This window comes from Benincasa hispida, chromosome 11, assembly GCF_009727055.1.
Source record: "Benincasa hispida cultivar B227 chromosome 11, ASM972705v1, whole genome shotgun sequence".
NCBI classification, from domain to species: Eukaryota; Viridiplantae; Streptophyta; class Magnoliopsida; order Cucurbitales; family Cucurbitaceae; genus Benincasa; species Benincasa hispida.
In genome coordinates, this window is record NC_052359.1 from 27,500,042 (window position 1) to 27,516,226 (window position 16,185).

Here is a 16,185-nt window from a genome sequence, read left to right on the forward strand (position 1 = left end):
TATAAAAAAAGTATATTAGTCAAATGATATACAAAAGATGAAATCTTTATATAATTGATATACCAAATTAAATGCAAATTACATGTTGTCAAAATCATATCAAATTTTCGAAAAAACACTATAACAAATTAACTGATATACCTTATATTTTGTATATTAGTTGACATAATTAATGCAATTAAAATATACTATGAAAATTAGATATCAATTTTAAAACCATAGGAAACGTAATGCCAAAAACCTAAACTAGACCATCAATTCAAACTAAATGAATGAGAAAAAAAAAACTCCATACCAAAGTGAAAGAAAAAAAAACCAAAAACAACTTCCACCATGACACAATTAAAATCATGATATTCCATTTGTATAAATACTCTACTTTATATAAATTAATATATCAATTTATAACATGTCAAAAATAAAATTTATCAATCTATTAATATACTAAATATAAAGTATATCATATAGACCTATTGATCCATAAACGAAGAAAAATTGAAATTCTAAAAGAAATGAAAATCATATTTAGACATTTTGTTATATTTACCATTCTAGAAAATCATTGATACCTATTACAATTTCCCCATTAATCAAGGGGGTAACTTATTCAACTTTATCCCATTGTTTTAATGTAATAACGGTTCAATTGAGTTAAAATTTGAACAACAAAAAAAAGGGAAAATTAAAAGAATATTGTCCTTTTAGAAACTATTTAGGAAAATATTGTTGTTTTCAAACTATTTGTAAAAATATATATATTTTTTAAATAAGTCGAGGGTTGAAAATTCGACCTAGATAGGTCGAATTTTGAACTCTCGACCTTCCTTTCATTTGTACATTGAACTTTGAACCCTCGGCCTTGCCCTTCCTAACATTATTATTGAGTCTATTTAATTATCATTCCGGAGACCTTGCCCTTCCTAACATTATTATTGAGTCTGTTTAATTATCATTTCGGAAACCTTCCTCTATCAAAAGATCGTATTTCTAAATTTTCATAAGGTCCCCTGGAATTCCTTCCAAAGCTTGTTGAATAATTTTTACGGATTCTGTCATCTCAGCAAGTCTGACTAAATAACAAGCTAATGAATCTCTTTCTAACCACTGAACTTCCCAATCAAATTCGAGAGCGAGATAATGAGAGAGAGTAAGATTTTAAGAGAGCGAGATTTTGAGTGAGAGTAAGATTTTAAGAGAGCGAGATTTTGAGTGAGAGCGTGAGCGAGAGCAAAATAGCGAGATTTTGATAGAGAGCGAGAATATCGTACAAATTTCCCCCTTTTTTTTCTTTTTAATTATTACACATTCCACCTTCTTCATTCTAATCCTCTCTTTTTCTTTTTTCTTTTTTCTTTTTTTTTTTTTAATTTCCATTTTATAAAAACAATTTCTAAAAATATTTTATTATTTTATTTAAACTCTAAAAAGAATAAATTAAAAAAATAATAACTCATAAAAATAAAAAAAAAATATAAATTAAATATCTCATTTATATAAAATAATTAACAAAAATCAATGTGTCCCACGAGGCGGAACTGTGTCAATTTTTGAGCTGATGTGTCGTTATCAGACTTCCGGAACTTGAGGTGCTCGGGTTCTTTATGATGTTGCTCTGATTACTCTGCAGGCGCTTCATAAATATAAATATTCATTATGCATGCTCTCCACGACCCCAAGACCCATGTCATATGCACATATGCAGACGAAGGACAGCCTCTGAGTCTGCAATGTCCTGAACCAAATGTGGCATCTCAATCAATCGGACAAACATAATAGATTTTGACTCTGCGTCTGCATTCATAGGGGGCAACTCTTCCACATTATGTGCAACTTCATCAAAACTCATCCTTTTCGAAACAGGTCCTCTACGTTCTAGGAGCTGGTGGAGGGAACAATAGGTATATCGTACATATAATGAATTTCCTCCATATAGCTTTGGTTGTCACTAACATATAGCAAGGAACCTGGTTCGAATCATTCGCAACCTCACGGAGTCTACTGTTGTTCGATTCTGTGAATTATAAAACAATTAGAAAATATTTAAATTAAAAAAAATAGATAAATATTCATCATTTACCAGATGACCACAGCTGCTCCTGGACGAGTGACGTAGCGCCTTGTGATATTATTATACCAATGAATATATTCTGGAGTGACAATCTGTGTCAAACTGTTTCGAAGAAACCCCACTGCAATAAACCTTGCACGATAGTGCCATCGCACTACCAAAATGTGCAACATTTTTGGACCAATCTCCAGTCCTTAGGTCAATATCATGCAGTATGGATTTAGTATTACAAGCGATGAGACACATCCTACTGAAAAACCAAATTGTCTCATCAACTCTGTCAGGAAGATGCACCTCACCAATGTGAAAACATATGAGAGGACTCATCGTCCATCATATGTTTTTGACCATTTGTACAAAAATTAGGCAACGTAATGCACAAATAATTTGTACGGCTCTCCAAATAACCTGAAACAACCGAAAATATTTATATTAGAGAATATTTACAGACAAATACAATAAAAATGTGAATAAAATAATCAATTAGGTTTAGTGTAATGTACCTGTTCAGGTTTGAACCAGATCAAACATGTATCTATATTGGTTGACTACATGTGTGGGCTGTCCTAGTGTAACACTTCTATGTCTTGTAGAGTGATAGTGTACTGTTCATGTAATAAGTGGCAAGCATTCAGCATTCCATGCTCGCATTTTATAGCCGTTTGCTCCACTTTTAAACTATGTAAACTACGAAGATTTTATGAAAGGACTACTACAATTGTCAACGTAGTGCTGGAACGTAATCTCCTCAATTTCAACCTGTACCGCATGAAGATTACTAGATCACGCACTCTAATATGCCCATCTAACATCCCGATCCATTGCTATTGAGAAGACCTGGTAGAACCGAAAAGTTCACGTTATCACAACGAGAGTTGGATTGGACAGAACCAACCACTCGACAACGATGTGGATTTAGTAACCAGTTAGGGACAATAATCGAAGGAAGTGTCCTTCATTTACTAAGACGGGCTCCAAGATAGTTAGGGATTGAATAATAAATAATTTTTTTTATTTAATTATTCATTTTATTGTATATTCATTTTTTATTATAATTTATTGTATACTCAATTTTTTTTTATAATAATCTACTGTATATTCAATTTTTTTTTTTTTGTAATCAATAAAGTTTTACATTATAATAATATAATATATTCAATTTATCTTCAATTTATTGTCTATGATTATTCAATTATAGTATAATAATCTAATATATTCAATTTGTTGTCTAATGATTATTCAATTATAGTATAATAATCTAATATATTCAATTTATTGTCTAATGATTATTCAATTATAGTATGATTATTAGCTCTTTATATATATATATATATATATATATATATATATATATATATATATATATATTTCTATGAAAAGTTCAAATAAAGTAAAGACTTTCGCTCTCTCCTAAGATCTTGCTTTCTAATCTCGCTCTCCCCTAAGATCTTGCTCTCTCGCTCTCGCTCTCTCTTAAGATCTCGCTCTCTCTCAATATCTCGCTCTCTCTGTTATTGTTGTTATTTTTCCATTAATGATTATTAGCTTTCATTTCTTCTAGAACAATCACAAACACTTTTTTTTATTATGGATCTACTACCAGAAACTCAATGCGTAATCTTAGAATTCAATGTGTATTCCTGAATAATCTAATTTTTCAATTATTCAACCATTTCATTTTACCAAGTTCAATGTTAGTCATATTAGTCAATATAAACTAAATCTCGCTCTCTCCTAAAATCTCGCTTTGAATCTCACTCTCTCCTTAATCTGTTTCAGCCCACTTATCTCCTTAATCACTTTAAAGTTTCGACATGTGTATAACCTTCGACAACCTAATATACAAAATTTTGTTCGTAGACAAAGCTAATTCGGAATTGTCTTTCATTCCAAGGCATAACTTGTATCCATGCTCTTTATATTCTCCTGGAGTTCGCTCCCAGAAATATAGTCATCCCCACTCCCTTACGTCAATCCCACAAGCCTCCGTCTAATTCGAAATGATAACAAAATGCATAGGTTGTTAGAAGCAGCTCGAGTATACAGATACATATAGTATACCATACACAGATACATATAGTATACCATCTCATTACTTTATTTCCTCTATGAGGGAAAAAGAAAAGTAATAAACCTGCAATCTCGAGGGTGGATGTGTGTCGAAACTTCAACCTTCGACAACCTACGTGAGATTCGCGAGATTTCCCTTGTCGAGGGTTGAAGTTTCGGGCTATGTATTGTTTCCAAGTTTTTCTTTGTTCGTCGAGTTCTCGACGTTCGACCTCTACATTAGTCGAGTTCTCAACATTCGACCTCTAGCCTCGAACTCCCAAAACAACAATATTTCTTTAATAAGTTTCAAAACAACAATATTTCTCTAATAAGTTTTGAAAACAACAATATTAATATTAAAGGTCCCAAAAAAAATTGTTTAAATTACATATGATAAAATGTCTTGAAAATCATAAAGAAAGAAAAAAGAAGCAATAAAATATATATCAGATTAGAAAAAGTTTATAGTAGTTGAAAATAATGCAGACTTGAACCAAATCAAGTATACCTCAATTGATATTCGAGCGTGTTAGTAACCATAAGGTCGTGATTCTAATTCTCTTCTCCAATCGTATTAAAAAATAATAATAATAAAGGAAACTTGGAGATGAAGGCTTATAATCCAGTCAGCAATGACCTAACTTCCCATTAAAAAAATCTCAAGTTTCACAAAGGGCAAAACGGGTAAGAAATAAGATCAACTTGGCATAAAATATACAAACAAAAAAGAAAAAAATAACTAAAACCCCCAACCCCCAAGTTCCCAAGGATGTTTGTTTATTATAAATATTGTTAAAACGAGAAGATGAAATGAATGTATAACAATGGCTCCTGAAACCGGCAATAATCTGAAGATAGTGATGTTCCCATGGCTAGCCATGGGCCATTTAATCCCTTACTTAGAGTTTGCTAAGCTCATCGCCAAACAGGGCCACCATGTCTTCTTCGTTTCCACTCCTCGAAACATCCAAAGGCTCCCCAAAATCCACCCTTCTAGTTTGCTTCCTTTTATCACCTTCGTCAGCCTCCCGTTGCCGCCCACCGCCGGCCTCCCCGACGGCGCCGAGGCCACCACTGACCTCCCTTCTCACCTCGTTAAGTTCCTTAAATTGTCCTATGATCAGCTGCACATTCCCATGGCTGAGTTTCTTAACTCCTCTGCTCCCCATTGGATCCTCCATGACTTCGCTTCTTACTGGCTCCCCCCCATTGCCTTCCAACTTGGTGTCAAGATCGGGTAATTTCTTCAATCAAACCACAATGTTTAAGCGAAATTACCTCACATACATATAATTCAAATGTCGTGTGAGACTTATAATTTTGATTATTATTTATCATTATTTTCTTTTTAGATTTTAATTTTATTTGAAAAAATTACAAAATCCACAGTTTTTTTTAATTGGTTTTAAAACGAAATTAGTAAGCTTATGAAAGGAAATTTTGTTTCCCTTTTTCCCCTTTTAATTTTGATTGTAAATTTAGATGAAAAAATAAATGCAAGCATATATAATAAACCATCAATTTTTCAACAATGAAATTTATTTTTTTCGTTTTTCAAATTTTAGTTCAACCTTGAAAATCATGGATTAATCTAGAAATAAATAGAAAGACGTGACTTTGATGCAATTAATCATGGATTTTTCTACTCACCTACAAAAATTTAACGTATACTGGATGCAATTAGATTCAAATATTTTCTTTTACAAATTCCTAATTTTTAGATTTCCACATTTGTAAATGTTAAAAGTTTACAGGTCCTATTGTGGAGAAACCCTATTCTAATTTAAAAGTTTTAATTCGTGTTGAAATCAGGTACTTGAGCACTTTAAACCCGGAATTCCATGGATTCATGGGGCCAGTTTCAGCGATGAAGGGTGGAGAAGGCAGCCGCAAGAAGCTAGATGATTACATTGTCACTCCCACATGGATCCCTTTCCCCACAACGGTGTCCTTTCCATACTATGACGTCAAGAAAATATTCGACAAATTATCTCAGAATACCACCGACGACGGCGTCTCTGATATCCACCGATTCGCCGACGTCATTCAAAGCTCCGACGTTATAGCAATAAGAGGCTCCTACGAATTCGAACCCGAGTGGTTCAATCTCCTCAACCAAATCTACCAAAAGCCCGTCTTTCCAGCCGGCCATTTCCCGACGACAGAACACGACCCAACACAGGACGAAACAGAACCATGGAAATTCATCAAAAACTGGCTGGATAATAAAAAACAGGGGTCGGTGATTTACGTGGCATTTGGAACCGAGGCCAAGCCAACGAAATCGGAAATTACAGAGATAGCACTGGGTTTAGAAGAATCGGAGCTGCCATTCTTCTGGGCTCTGAAGACTCGGCGGGGACCGGCGGACGGCGACGAAATTCAGTTGCCAGAAGGGTTCGAGGAGCGAATTGAAGGGCGTGGGGTTGTTTTCCGGAGCTGGGTTCCTCAGGTGAAGATTTTGGGGCATGAATCGGTCGGAGGTTTTGTTTGTCACGGTGGTTGGAGCTCGGTGATGGAAGGGATTAAGTACGGGAAAGCTATGGTTCTGTTGGGTTTCTTTGGGGATCAAGGGTTGAATGCGAAGTTTCTTGAGGAGAGGAAAATTGGGTATCCGATTCCGAGGGAGGAAAGTGATGGGTGGTTTACGAGAAGGTCGGTGGCAGAGTCGGTGAGGTTGGTGATGGTGGAGGAACAGGGGAGGATTTACAGAGACAGAGTTAAAGAGGTGAGACCTTTGATTGTTGATGAGGAGAGACAAGATAAATATGTAGTTGATTTTCTTGACTATCTTAAGAAGCATAGGAATTGCAAGAGGTGAGTGAGACCAAGAGATTGTTCTCCCATTTCTATGCCTCTTTTCTTTCTCCTTTACACTTGATAGTGGAGAATAAAGAAGAAAAGAAGAAAAGAAGAAAATGTAGGGATTAAGAATAAAGAATAAAATACTTTGTTTGGACAAATGTCATGTGAGACTTATAATTTGATCGATTCTTGAAACTTTTTAACTACTCTCCGTTAGGATTACTTTTGAAAATCACTAATGGATCAATTGTAATAGTTCAATATAAGTATTGATACATTAACGATTTTTATAGATAACATTAATAGAAAAATCTATATTCATTCACTTTTAAAAGTTTAATTGAAACAATTATATGTCTCCTAAAATATTTTGGTGCAACTTGATTGATAATTGATAGACAACATATCAATGTTGAGTCAATAGGTGTTACTTTTATCTGCTAAATTGGATTGTACTTCAATGGACTAAAGTCACTAATTATCATCTTAGTTTTTTTTTTTTTAATAATGTTATTTTAATAATTATTGATAAAAATAGGGATGGGTGAAAAAATTGACAAAAATAGCATAGTGAAATTGTGGACCCTGTACATGATTACTAGTAAGCATCTAAATGATGGACAAGGTTCACGACTTCCTTCTCATCATGTGAATCTAGCATCCAAACTACCACATGCAACATTGACCAGGCAATCATGAATCGGGTCCACGACTCTCTAACTCGTGTACCGGTACACGAGTTGGTGGTCCCAAATTCCTACCCCACGACTTTTCTCTCACTTTCTTCCCCATCTCCTCTATCTCTTATTGGAGGATTTTTGTTTGCTGACAAATCAAACACTCTAGTACATCTTATGTTTCTTTCGCTATTGTCTGATTTCAAGCGTACTCATGGGATGGTGTCTGCCTTGCATGACTTTATAGAAGACTACTAATGCACAAGCTTTGGAAATAGCGGGGCCACTAATACTGCTACAAGTATGAGCTTATGAAAGATTTAACATTATAACACCACAAATCTAATTACAGGCCCCAGATTAGCGTCCACCCAATGCCCCTGGGATTATTTTATTTATACAATTATTTTGATATTATTTTATGTAATAAAATAAATTAATTGTATTTTTTTTTATATAGATAGAGGGGTATATTAGCTACCTCTGAACAATCAGCAAATATGTTGCTAATATACCAACAAATATTTGACCGACTGATGCACAATCAGGTAACAAATGAATATGCAAATGAATATTACATACTTTTTTGGTGTCTATTTTTTTTTCCAAATTAATTGGACACCATACATGCAAGATATTTGGTCATTACTGCCTGATTATTGTCGTGATGATCTAGACATTTGGCTAACTATTAGCCCTTTTATATGCTTCTATATAGTAGAATGGCATCAACCAGATCGTGTGTTGAGACAGTTCGGTAGGTGACAAACGGTACTATCGTTGTGCTATACACTCCCAGCACTACACCAAATTGATATGAGAGGTAAGCACAACCAAGACTGGCGCCAAATTCACGCAAAACATATATCGCACTGGTGTGCACATCATGATCGTTGTGCACAAGGAGAAATAACAAATGGACCAGTTGTATCAGATGATTATTTTTTCCTTGTACGATTCAATCAAAAGAAGATTTATCACACCTAACGATGCTTACTATTATTATATGGTAAGAATTCTATTATCTTACGTTTCCCAATTGTATGATTTGTGTTGGGGTTGATGCCCAAAATCTCATAGGGTCCTGTAGTTTGTAAACATCTATATGAACAAACAGTTTGATGATTTATAATATGAGATATTTTATTCACTCCAATCTATGAAATATGAGATATTTTAGTTGCATTAATCACAAACCAATAAACTAAGATCTCTGGTTATCGTTGTAACTTAAGCATGATGTGAAGACATACAAGTGGATCGTGTTTTAAGTGATAATCTAAATGGTCTGTAGTATATGGATAAAGGAGAGAAACCTTATCCTGGTAACACTATGAGTGTGGCTCGCTTTGTAGATGTTACAAGTGTTGTAAAGTGCTACAAACGGTTTGATCCTGACCATTCATGTATTAGACATGCGAGCAGGGATGCTCAATACAAAAGAGTTTGTATAAGACCGAACCACGAAATGTTTAGTCTCGTTATATAACACCATTCATGATAGAGACTTTCTTAGTTGTGAAGTGTTATTTTGAAGTGTTCATAGATTAAAGGGAATTTGATTATATATGATATAATTAAATTGATTCAATTATATGTGATATAATTGATTTGATGTATTTGATACATTAATTGATTAGAGGAATTAATATAAATATGATTTATATTAAATGCCATAAAGGAGAAAAAGAACTATGGTTTATATATTACATATGATGTGATATTAAAACTATAGGTTATAAATATAATATGATAAATTAATTATTATATTTATTTATAACAAATTAATTATTAGATAATTGGTTATCTTTTTCTCCAATAACGGACTTAGTGGAAAGTTTGAATCAGTTTTTGATAATTGATGGATAAAATGAAAATTGTTTTCATTTTTTCATAATCCAGGGTGTAAGAAGGAAAGGTTACACAATAGCTTTGAAAGAGTAAACGATTAAGGAACGAGTATCCTATATGATAGTTGCTCGCTACTAAACGATCGAGTACCCAAGTCTATACGATAGGCTTCTTCATTCTCCCACTTACTCGATTGTCTACCCGATCGTCAAGTTCCTCCTTCCCTCTATCAAATCCATATAGAGCCCACACCTCCTAGATTCTCACATCGAGAATACCAAGGTAGCCTCGTGGTAGTGTCGAGTTTGTATTCGAGGGTCGAGTATCGAGTTTAACTCGATTGTGATCGAGTATTTACCAGTTCATGCTGTTTGTTGGATTTGCTCGTGTTGTGTTCGTGCTATGGAATGTTTTGTTGATTGATTGAGGGAATACTAGAAGAAAAGTTCTTCAAAGGTATCATTTACTCAATCTCTTGTATTTTCTTTTTGAAGCATGCTGGAATTTAGACTTGATGCATAATTGTGCTGTTAGATTGTAAATGTTTATGTTTTTTCACAATGGAATTTGGAACAATCTGCTTCCGCTCATTGGTTCTCTGATTTAAGAGTTCCTTCAATTTAAACATTATTTATTATTATTTTTTTCATCATACAGAATAATTTTGTCCAAGATGTACAACAGTATTCAGTACAATACAACTTACTAGAGTTGGGTTCAATGTATGACCAAACCTTGGTTAATGTGGAAAATATATCCAGTAGACAAGACAACTCAATGTTGTTGATACTAATCGAAGATGTATTCGCCATAAATAACAACGGCAACAAGGTGAAACTAATCTAGAGACACATGAACACGACCACCATGTGAAAAATTGAGTGACTTGTAATTTAACTTTTTAGCTTCATGTGAACGTCTATTTTGAAATTAAAGAAATAATGAAATCACATTTTATCATGAGACACTAAATCTAGTAAATGAGTATAATATAAAAGATCAAGAACAAAACAAGTAAGGAAGAACATTGTTAGTTAAATTTTTTTTAAAAAAAAAACCATCAAAATCGGAAAAAAAAATAAAAAACTAAAATCGTGGACCCTGACACCACGAGTTTGGTACTTTGACCAAGTCCACATGGCTAACATGGCAGCCATCTAGTGTCCATAGGGTGTTGAGTGAATTTCGTGTACAGGTACACGATTCTCCTACCAACTAAAAATTACCTATTTTTGTCGATACCTTTCCATTCAACCCTACCAAACACCCAAACTTTAACGGTAGATATAAAATAGTCGGCTGTGGAAAACTAGCTTGAAATTAAATCAGGAATATTTGTTGTTAGAAAATTTTATTACATTTGACACAATATGTGGAGACTCAATTACTTTAACCATCGTTATATTGATTACATAGAAGAAAACGATGATCAACTTGCCTTTTTTGTCAAAATACTTTTGGTAAACTCATGAAAAAAATTACAAAAAGTTCCAAATTTTCTCAAAACTTTTCAAAGATAATAATCTTTCTTAAGACAAAATGAAAAGGGAAAAATGCATTCCATATAATGAATGTCATGATGTAATAGTGCTATTCAATATGAATGTGCAAATGATTAGACCCAAAGTATTAGCAAAAATATTACAATGTAAAAGAATTTGCAAATATAAAAAATTTAGATCAAACTCTTGAACTCTATAAGCGAGATTGATAAATTTTGCTATTAATTTTGTTAAGTCAGTGAAATCTAATAAATTCTTTAACTTTCAATTCTATGTATCTATCGAACGCCTTTAAGGAGTCTTTAAACCTTCAAAATGGTTAGAAAAAGGCATTCAGAAGCAAGAGAAGAAGAAAAATAGTGTCATAATTGAGAAACAGCTAAGTGCATATGTTTGGAAGCATTAAAGCTTAACTCTAGGTCAAGTCACTGGAGATCCATTTGCTGTTTCACATATCCTTGACTTGGAGGTTTGAGTGCTTGATAAACCCATGCCACAACAACCAACAATTATTGCTTCAAAAAAAAAAAGAAAAAAAAAGAAACAAAAATTATTGTTTAGATTTAGTTGGATAATTATTTAATTTCTCATAATTTTACCTCGAGACTTATGTATATTTGATAATCTAAAAATTTGATAATTATTTTTTCATATTTTAATGTATGCTATTTTATTATACACAATAAATTATATTTAAACTTAAAATAAGAGAAACTGTTAGAGAAAAAAAATACAAGAAACGAGAAATAAGAAATTATTATCATATAAGTTTTCATTTCTTTTTCTTTTTTTTCATGAAACAAGAACTATAAATAGTTATCAAATATAATCCTGTTTCTAATTTTTAAAAAATAAGATATAAAAAACATGAAATAAGAACATAAAATATGAAACATTAATGTTATCAAAGGGGCCTTAAAAGGCTTGCTATGTTTGCGAAAGGCACAAAACAACTTCAAATGTTATTTTCTCAACCATGCAACAAAAGGTGAGAGAACAAAGTAAAATTTTAACATTTATTCTTAAATGTCATATTTGTTGTATTTATGGACATTAAACTTAAATGTTTTACATTAACGAACTTAGTGAAAAATAGTATGTTCTTATGCCTTCGATGTTCCTAAATTTGAAAAAAAAAAAATTGAGAAAATTTGGTTGGAAAAAAAAAATAACTTGAATTATTTTGTCACTAGATTCCTATTTTTTAAAAATATTTTTAGATATCTTTGGTAAGATTTTACTATTGGTGACAATTTAGGAATATAATATTGCATGCATGTCATTCACTTTTTATATTTTACACATATGACATTTTTTAAAAAAAATCCTATTTTGAATTTAATATTATTCTCAAATTGCCCATAAAATTATTTTTACTACAAGAAATTTTTTCTTTGTAGATGAAATTTTTTTCGACACAAAAAAAGTATTGAAAAAAGACATTTTTTTCGACAGTGAGTATACCGTCAGAAAAAAGGGGCTTTCCCAACGATATCTTGTTTTATTTGCAGGAAACGGAGGACTTTGATAAGCATAACTTCGATTCTGGTGACTGTTCTTGACCTCAATGAAGAAGAACCAAATGTGAAAGGTATGGATTTCCCTCTCCACCTCCAGTGTTTTGAGGATTCGGACTTTCTATTAGCCCTAATTCCTTTCCATCCCCTGTTTGATTGCTGACAAATTTTTTGAGTTATCAAGTTTTTTAGTTATGTTAGATTACTTTTTTTTTATTAATATTGTGCTTGTTTTCTTATCATTTATTTCCAAGTTCCATCGGGTCTAGAAAATAGAAACATTTAAATTCATGATCAGATTCTAGTAACAAAACCAACTTTTTAGATTCTATTTGGTAACCAAAGTCTTTGGTATTCTTTTTTAAAAAATTATGCATGTTTTCTTAAGACATATTTACCAAGATTTTCATCTTTCTTCATTAAAAATCTGAATTTATAGCCAAATTTTAAAAGGAAAAACTATATATTTTTTTTAAATTTTAAGAACACTTCGGTAACCCAAAAAAAAAAAAAAAAACAAAAACAAACAATAGGTTGAAATAGTATTTATAAACTTAATTTTCTAAAAATAAAAACCAAATAGTTCTCATATGAAACTTTAATTTTTAAAATTTGAATTGATTTTGTAAACAACCTTAACAGTTAAATGATTGTTCCTATTAGTATACAGGTGTAAATACATAGTTATGTTTAAGTTTTATATAATTGTTGCATTAGTATATAACTAAATGCATAGTAATACTTGAGTTAAAATTTATAACATAGTTCATATACTTATATCAAGTTAATTATATGGTGGCATTAAAACTATTTAAATTTGTATTTTGTAGGTAGCTCGAAGGACTAGCTTCAAGATATATATCTGGACGAGCAAAGTTATGTTGTAGATTTGTATTATGCAGATCTATAATGTTATTTTGGTGTTAATATTTTGTGGATATTATGTGATGTTGAAGTTAATCTATCATGTTATTTTGGTGTTAATATCTTAACCATGTAATGTTGAAGATAATATGTAATGCTATTTTGGTGATAATTATAGAAGAAAATTAATGATATGTTGAAGATTTTAGTTTACTTTGACTACATTAGTAAGATTTAAACATGTTTGATATTTAGTAAACTATAAAATTTCATTTGGAAAAAAAAAACCTCTCCTGACGCCAAATTTAAAGGTGTCGGAAAAAAAATAAGATTATCATAAATTATTTTTTAGAATTTTCTCAACGTCATGCTAGGGATGGCAACAAAGCCGGGGTAGGGCAGGGATGCACTCCTCATCCCCATTCCCATCCCCATGGAGAATTTTAATCCCCATCTCCGTCCCATTCCTTGTTTTGGGGGGGAGGGGGGTCAGAAAATCCCCGTTCGGGCATAGGCGTAGGCATAGGCATAGGCACAAGGGGCGAACCCGAAGGCACGTTTTCATAAGTACTGGCCCCAAAGGTCACAGGCATAAACATAAGTGGTGGTCCCAAAAAGGACACCGTACATAAGCATAGAGTGTGGGCTCGAAGGCTTACAACATGCGATGAGCATAGCCCAATGACAACACTAACAGTCACTAAAATCTCAAACAGACATAAGCATGCAATCAAGGCCATGAATCATGCCACTAACAGTCATTAAAATCTCAAACAGACATAAGCATGCAACCAAGGCCATAAATCATGCCAAGATCATCCAACAGTTCACAATCTACCCATCCATCAAACTTTATCACATTTTACCCATACATCAAACTTTGTCACATTTTATCCATGCATCAAACTTTATCACATTTTACTCATACATCAAACTTTATCACATTTTACCCATGCATCAAACTTTGCAACGACATATCACAACGACATACAGTGACATAAGTGTAAGCTTTCAAAATTTTCCTTCTAACTAGCAGGCTTATCAATATTTTATTCCAACCTAGGAATCAATACGTAACACATGCTTGTGATTGAGGGTAAACCGGCAGTAAACCACTTACCTCGGGATATTGAACTGTCCCAAAACGAACCATCACTCCGCTTGGAAACTTCCTTCACCACTACATGTTCCTGAGATCAACCACAAATTTCATGGGTAAAGATTAGCTTTGGCCCAAGATTCCAAATGACGATGGGCTGCCAAAAGGAACCGAAACTTACCCTAACATAAAGATCAAACGGAACCACAGCGATCCGACGGTAACCAAAACCGGTCGCGCCAAGACTGACGGACGATGCTTGGGTTTAGACCGGCAGTTGGCAGACGGTAGGGGTGTTTAAAAAACCCGGTAACCCGACTAACCCAGACTACCCAACCCAACCCAACGGTTGGGTTGGGTTGGGTTAGATTTTATTTTGGATTGGGTTGGGTTAAAAATGTTAAAAAATATTAAATTCTGGTTGGATCTGGGGTTACTCCATTTCAGGTTCGGGTCAACCCAACCCGACCCGAATATATATATATACAAGTTTAAAAAAAATAGAACCGATGACCCAACCCAGCCCAACCCGAAAATTTTGGGTTGGGTTGAGTTGGGTTGGGTTGACCCTCCAAAAAAGAACTAATAGGATTCATTATTAACCAACCCGATTTTTTGGGTTGGTCCACAAAAATCTTACCACCCAGCCAAACTCGGACATGTGCACTCCTAGCAGACGGGGAGGACGATGTGGCCCAGAGAGAAGGACGCGGCTTCGATTCGTCAATCGTCGTTTTGGGTCGACGGACAGGGAAGAATGACGGCTGGCGAGCGTGGACTTGGTCGACGACGAAAACGAGCATGGATGCGAGCGACTGGACCTGCGGAGGCTCCTCACGCGACTGGAAGCATGAGATTGGCCAGAAGGAAAAAAGAAAAAAAAGGACTTCTGGAAGGTGGCGGACGGCTGATTGGGAGAAAAGAGGAAGAAAAAGGGTTTTCTTTTCTTTATTAGTTTCTTTTTCTACTGCACACTTCCCAATGACCCTATTTAAAACAATTACCAAACCCTTAACTCTACCTCTTTTTAGAAAAGGGTAAAACAACCACTAAATAATTTTTTTTTTTAAAGGAAGACCTAAACTTTGGCCTTTAAATAAAAGAAACACCCAAATGCACGATTTAATTTAAATCTTACCTAGATTTTGGGGCGTTACAGAGAATGAAATGGGGAACGGGGACAGAGATGAGGAATGACATCCCCGGCCCTGCTTTGCCCTGTGGACATCTCTAGTGGTGGAAGTATAACCCTTTCACCACATACATGTGTCACCATTCATTTGGATGACAAATTTAAGTAATTACACTTGCTCGAAAAAAAAAACTTTTTACTACCTATCCTTTTAAATATTTATAAAAAAAAATATCATTTTATTACCGTTAAACGTTTTTATTTACCAAAATAGTTGTGTTAATAATTACATATCTCAAAACGTTTTTTCTTCCTCTTCTTAGAAAAGATTTTTTAGCAGTCTGTGTATACAAAGAAAAAATCCTAGTTTCTCATCTTTATAGATCTTCTATGTTTTCTTCCATTCCTAAGCTAATTTTCCTTTTGATTCCAATCCATTCTTCGACAAGTGCACGTCAAAGTCCCAGTATTGTGTGAACCTTGGGGAGCAATCGGCTTCTTGCGATATAACACCGAGGTCGAGCCGTTCTTGCTTTCAAGGTAATGGATTTATTCACGACACAACAATCTTCATCTGGAATAACAAGTTGAAATAAGAATCTTCTTTTACCCATCCTA

The 16,185-nt window shown here is 33.5% G+C and overlaps 1 protein-coding gene across 1 annotated transcript; it reads left to right on the forward strand.

Annotated features, from left to right (window-relative positions):
• The first annotated feature begins 4,734 nt into the window (after positions 1-4,734).
• LOC120090022 (UDP-glycosyltransferase 91A1-like) lies at positions 4,735-7,083 on the forward strand. Its single transcript, XM_039047503.1, has 2 exons — positions 4,735-5,357; positions 5,933-7,083. Exons 1-2 carry the CDS (start codon positions 4,945-4,947, stop codon positions 6,939-6,941), a joined length of 1,422 nt encoding a protein of 473 aa, XP_038903431.1. The 5' UTR covers positions 4,735-4,944; the 3' UTR covers positions 6,942-7,083.
• The last annotated feature ends 9,102 nt before the right edge of the window (positions 7,084-16,185 follow it).

Coding starts and splice junctions, on each gene's coding strand:
- LOC120090022 (XM_039047503.1), top strand. CDS start 4,945: ATGGCTCCTGAAACCGGCAATAATCTGAAGATAGTGATGTTCCCATGG. Junction 5,358..5,932: donor CAACTTGGTGTCAAGATCGG/GTAATTTCTTCA, acceptor TGTTGAAATCAG/GTACTTGAGCACTTTAAACC.